The sequence below is a fragment of the Populus trichocarpa genome, chromosome 16 (assembly GCF_000002775.5).
Source record: "Populus trichocarpa isolate Nisqually-1 chromosome 16, P.trichocarpa_v4.1, whole genome shotgun sequence".
Taxonomy (NCBI): Eukaryota; Viridiplantae; Streptophyta; class Magnoliopsida; order Malpighiales; family Salicaceae; genus Populus; species Populus trichocarpa.
The window spans coordinates 6980151-6986326 of NC_037300.2; the positions used below are offsets into that span (position 1 = coordinate 6980151).

Genomic DNA, 6176 nt, shown 5'->3' on the forward strand with positions numbered 1-6176 from the left:
GCAATCAAAGAAAAAATGAAAGAAACATTGAGAAAAAATGTTGAAATTAGTTGAAATAAAAAATAAAATTAGAAGGATAATAACTAAATTAAAAACAAAGTGCTAAAATTATGGTATACATTTTTTCTACTTATTTCAAATTATTAAAATTTTTAGTAAATTTTTATTTTAATTATTACCGTTTTTTATTTAAAAACCATGTTGGTAATAAAAAATTATGGGATCGTTTTTAAGAAGATCATGTTTTTTTTATGATGATATTATCGATTTGTTTATAAAATTTTTTATGTATTAGCATGATATATATAATTTTTAAAATAACATTCTTATTAATATTGAATAAAAATAAAATATCTATATTCTTAGTTTTTTATTGTAATTTATTTTATATATTGTTCTTAGATTTATTGTTCTTATACTTTTTCATATTGTTGTAAAATGATAATCGATTTATGATTTTTTAATTAATATTTTTTTTTATGATCATAAGAAGTTTTGTCTTAGAAAACAATATTTTTCATTAAAAAAAATGTTTTCATGAAAACAAAAAAAGAAATGCTTGAATAAGAAATTAGATTTTTTTAATTAAAAATATATACCTTTTCCTTAATCGTTATAATTTTCAAAAAACTTTTTCTAGTTGTTTTTTGCTTTTTGTTCAATGAATTATGTTTTTAATAAAAATAATATTTTGTTGTAAAACAATTAAATGGATTAAAAAGACAATTTCAATAAAAAAATATAATTTTTCTCCATAATTTTATTTGTTATCTTTTATGCGAATATCCATTTTTATTATCTTATGATTAAATAGAAAATATATTAAAAAATATAGTTATTAAATCCAGTCAGGCCATGAACTAGGTCACTAACTGGGTAGGCTATTCTGATTTAATTTGAGTCAATTCAAAATATCATTATTTTAGTGATTTTTAATTTTTTTTGTAAAAAAAATGTTAAATTGATGTTGTTTTTTATTTTTTTTTAAAATTCAAATCAAGATTTGATTGGATAGACCGAGTTATTAATACACTTGCCAAATCATCAGGATCACACCATGTTAATTCTCACTTGATTTATTTTAGAACTTAATTTTAGGTCAGAACCTGGATTGACGAGTTACTATAGTAACCTGCTAGACCAAACTAGTTGCTTTTCAAAATGATTTTGTCTTGAAAATATATTAAAATAATATATTTTTATTTTTTTAAACTAATTTTTATATTAAAATAATATAAAAATATAACTTTTTTTAAAAAATTCAATTTTTTTTAAGCAACCACATAAACAAAAAACAGTAACTAATTTCTTATCTTTGGATAAAAAAAAAAGCGCAAATTACAACCTCTTTTGAAGCTATAGTATCAAATTATTCCAAAGTTACAAAATCCTTTCTTTACTAGCTAATGAAAGAGAGAGAATATCAAGTAATAAAAAAGTGTTGCATTACAGGCTGTTGTTGTTCACCTTACTCGGAGTCGGAGAGTTGAAAATTGGAACCGGAAAACCGCTTCTTGCTAAATTATTCCCTTCAAATCACCACCATAAGCTCAAAACCAAAGAAATTCAACTCAAAATCCTTCTCTTCTCTCTTTCATTTCTTCTAACCGATAATAATAATAAAAACTTATAAAATGAGCGTGATTGACATATTAACTCGAGTAGACGCGATCTGCAACAAATACGACAAATACGACATTGAAAAGCAAAAAGATCTCAATGTCTCCGGCGACGATGCCTTTGCTCGCCTCTACGCCGCCATTGATTCTGACATTGAAGCGGCTCACCAGGTTTCTTCGATCTCTTTGTAATCAAATTGATTCCTTTCATGTTTCAAAATTAGTATCAACTCGTTGATTTAGGCTTTAATTAAATCAATTTATAGTTTTGCAGTGTAGTTTCTGTTAATTGGAAGGTTAATTACTGTATTTCTGCTTGCATTCTTGAATTTCGAGTGATTTGATCTATACAGAAAGCCGAGCTTGCTTCCAAGGAGAAAAGTAAGGCCTCTGCTGTTGCTATAAACGCAGAGCTTCGTAGAACTAAGGCTAGATTGCTTGAGGAAGTCCCTAAACTGCAGAGATTAGCCGTAAAGAAGGTTAGTTTTTGAAAACTCTTTCAAGTGATTTTCTCTGACTCGGTATACATTAACTCTCGAAATTGATATCACTCACGATTCCTCCGTAGTATACATGAATTTCTCTTTGATCGCATCGTTTTTCTATCATAAATTGGTTTTTAGCATCCAAATTATACAATTGACAGCATCAGGGTTGGAGTATTGACAGGTTAAAGGACTTTCTACAGAAGAACTTGCTGCACGAAATGATTTGGTCCTTGCATTGCCAGATAGGATTCAAGCTATACCAGATGGAACTGCAGCTGCGCCCAAACAAACTGGAGGTTGGGGGACTTCAGCTCCCCGTGCTGAAATCAAATTTGATTCAGGTTATTTGTTCACTTGTATTGAAGCTGTGTTGAACTGTGAATAGTACATTTTATTTCTCATGATTCCTAAGATTGTTATGAGTGGGAAGGTTTTGAATCGTTTGTAGCTTATTTCAGTACTTAGGTAGTGATGTTTGATACTTTTCCTCCTTGTTGGCTCATGGTTCATGGATAATTAGTGTATTCTACTTATATATTTCCTTTGGGTAATAGATGGGCAGTTTGATAATGAATACTTTCAAGAAACTGAGACGTCTAGTCAATTCAGGCAAGAGTATGAAATGCGTAAAATGAAGCAGGTAAGTCATATAAAGTAGCAGTGTGTTTGTTTTTCATCTTATAATTGAAGGAAGTTGTTGGGCTCATGGTTTCCCTTGTTATTAACTTTGACATTCCCTCAGGATCAAGGGTTGGATATGATTTCAGATGGTTTGGACACGCTGAAGAATATGGCTCATGACATGAATGAGGTATTATTTTCAATAAATGTCTTATTTCTTCTCTCCTTTTGTGTGGCAAATATGTTGTAGCGTGGGATGTGCAAGCAAGGCTATTTGTAAGTGATTGTTGGCAGATAAGTAATTATCCATGGCATTTGAATTTGTTTGTGCTACGTGATATGTGCAGGAGATTGACAGACAAGTTCCTTTGATGGATGAAATTGACACTAAGGTGAGAAGCATTGCCGTATCCTTCTAAATTTTCAGTGCCACTCTGATGGAAATAGAGTTTACAAGAAGTGCGCCCTGTGCTTCCTTACAGGTGGACAAGGCGGCTGCTGACCTTAAGAATACCAATGTTAGACTTAAAGACACTGTTAACCAGGTGATTGAGCTTCATCTTAACAAAGTTTGATTTTTTATTCTTCTGAGATGCATCCAGATTCAGGCTTATTTTTTAATCTGACACAAGTTTTCATTCTGTTCCAGTTGAGATCTAGTCGGAATTTCTGTATTGATATTGTTTTGTTGATCATAATCCTTGGAATAGCTGCCTACTTGTACAAGTAAGTTCCTACTACTTTCATAAGTAGTTTACATGTCCACATCATTCATATGCAATCAAATGTTCTGCTTAATATCTCCATTATGTTTGGGTGAACTTTCTTTGTTTCTAATTCCTTGTACATTGTAAAATCAAGCTTTTTTGTAGGATTTAGTAGAAAATATGTCTCGTCAATGCAATTCTTAAATTAGGATTCGTTCATGTTTGTTAGATCCTGGCTCAATGAGTATTTTATTCTGCTATGAACTGATGCTGTAGAATCCTTTTATCGGAAGTTCACGTTGTATAGCTAGGATGAACTAGCTTTAAAAGAAGTACCATGCTGGGAAATTTCTTGAAATGGGTCAAAGAAGAAGAGTGAAAATTTTACTTTCATTAACAAGTCAATTCAACTCAGCTTCATCCCACAGTTGGAAGCTACACAGATTTTTTCATTTAATTCTGTTGTAGGTGCTCTTTTTGTAATCTATTATCTCACTATATCATTTTTTGTCACTTAAAAATATGTCTTTTTTGGTTGAACTTGTATCCTCTTAAGTCCCAATATTTTAAGATATGTCTTTGTTACAAGTGTGTTCATAGCTTTATGATGCATATTGATACCCCATTGAAAATCACTGTCTCTTTACTCATCCTGAACAGGTGCCATCTTCATCTTCCATGGATGGACTTGTTTCTTGTCTAATCATTTCTAGCGTGTACAGCATCTGTTTTAACACCTTTATTTTAGCTATGTTAATTAGCATGTTAACTCTTACCATTTTTTTATTTATTGAGGTGGCATAAACAACAGGAATCCACTGGTTGAATAAGAACACACAAAGAAATCAAACCCTGCAGTGGCAACTCAAGTTCTCATTTCCATAATAAGAGCTGTCCAAATAGAGAGTATTTTAATAGGCACACCTCAATTTTATGAACTCTAAATAGGAAAGAAAACAAAAACAAAATCTTTATTGAAACATAAAAATATAGTTAAAATAATGAAATAAACATCTTAATTTCAATTGAGTTGGTCCTCCATCTGAAGCATTCTAATTTAATATTATTTCCTCCTCTTTTTTTTCTTGAGGTATGTATTTGGTTTATCCTGTCTGCCTTCTTCTACCTATATTATTGTTTATAGTTGTAGAGGCTTAGTGTCATCAATTGTTGAATCATCAGTTGATCAAGTATTGGATATTGTAACTAACTGATGAAACAATATGCTAAAAGACTAGATCAAGGACTCCATAATTTAGGGTATAACTCCTTCTCAGAGGTTTGTGCCAGAAACAATTTGATGTACAGGTTAAAATTAGGATCACCTATTGAATTCTACCATCTTAAAGAACACAAAATCTGTTTTTCATGTTTGTATTTCCAAATCTTTTGAGTGCATTTTGTTAATCTTGTCTGTCTTCTAGTTTTATAGTTTTAGAGGCTCTAATACCATTAGTTTTTGAGGTACAAGTCTACTAAATGAAAGTATGGATATTTGTGATGAATAATTGATGAAAAGGGTATGGTCAAGAACTAGAGCAATGAAGTTGTGAGAATTTGGAGATAACTGCCTTCTTAAGGAGGTTTAGCCACTTGCCAGAGACAATTTCATTTATGGATCTGTTACAATTACAATCACCTTTCCATTGGATTCTAAACTCTTGAAGGGCATATTGTATTTCAAATGCGTAATTTGGTCTTCATTGTATTGCTGTTTATATAAAATCTGTACAGTTGTTGACTGGGGTCATCTGGCATCTTGATGGCTATGTAATACATTTAAAGTGTAAACTGCAGAAAGGGGATGGTCCAACATCGACTTATTTTAATATCTTAACATGTTATATGCGTTTATATGATAACTTTAGTGTTGTTGGTTTCTGACCTGGTTATTTAGTTGGGGGTACATATGAGTTATGGGACCTTCAAGTTATTGATTTACCAAGAGAAACTAGGAAAGAATTTGTGCTTGGTTCTAAATTGGTATGATTTCTTGATTTACTATATTACCACTGGTCAGCTCATCTTTAGATTGCCCTTAAAAGTCAAATGTCCGGTCAGCTCTTCTGTTGTTTGTCAAGTGGGAAGTTTTTCTGAAAAAAGCATCTTCCTTTGCAGTGTGCTGAAGAAGTGAAGAAAATGAAGACTCTACCCCATCTACTTCCATGGTACGGCAGTGTTGGCTTTTTTCTGGTATAATCTTGTATTTGAGGACTTCAATGGCGCTTGTGTTTTCATTTGATTTGTTATCGTGCTGGGAGTAACTTCTCACACTTGAAAATGTATGTTTGTCATTCATGTACTTTTATCATATCTTAATATCTTGCAATTTGTTTCTCTCAGTTTGGGTATTTACGTGCTGAATCTGACCCATAGAAATCATCCCAAAGTTTGTAATAGCAGACTTGTCTCACATTGCCATGCCTAAATCTAGGAGTATATTTTTGGTTTGTTGTAGAAAGAAGTTGGCGTAGGTGTGACTGGGCAATGTGCCTGTATGGAAAATAAATTAGTGTTTTGGGAATTAGTGTGGATTTAAGGATTGACGTTTTGACAGCTGTTTCTTATGGATCTTGCATTTTGTTATTCTCGGATCCCCCACCCCACTTCCTTTTTGGCCTTCATCGATTGGGCTCTATAGGACTGCATTCTCTTCCCACCTTAGAGACTGAGGTAGGACAATCCTAAGATTCAATTTTTCTAGGGTTGTCCTGGATATATGCATGTCAAATGATGCTCTT

The 6176-nt window shown here is 31.8% G+C and overlaps 1 protein-coding gene across 1 annotated transcript; it reads left to right on the forward strand.

Moving 5' to 3' along the window:
• The first annotated feature begins 1386 nt into the window (after positions 1–1386).
• On the forward strand, positions 1387–5777 carry LOC7467617 (syntaxin-71). The gene is made up of 9 exons (XM_002322832.4): positions 1387–1790; positions 1973–2098; positions 2289–2448; positions 2662–2747; positions 2850–2918; positions 3076–3120; positions 3211–3273; positions 3378–3454; positions 5554–5777. Exons 1-9 carry the CDS (start codon positions 1635–1637, stop codon positions 5567–5569), a joined length of 798 nt encoding a protein of 265 aa, XP_002322868.1. The 5' UTR covers positions 1387–1634; the 3' UTR covers positions 5570–5777.
• Positions 5778–6176: the final 399 nt, after the last annotated feature.

Coding starts and splice junctions, on each gene's coding strand:
- LOC7467617 (XM_002322832.4), top strand. CDS start 1,635: ATGAGCGTGATTGACATATTAACTCGAGTAGACGCGATCTGCAACAAA. Junction 2,099..2,288: donor AGAGATTAGCCGTAAAGAAG/GTTAGTTTTTGA, acceptor GAGTATTGACAG/GTTAAAGGACTTTCTACAGA. Junction 3,274..3,377: donor TTAAAGACACTGTTAACCAG/GTGATTGAGCTT, acceptor ATTCTGTTCCAG/TTGAGATCTAGTCGGAATTT.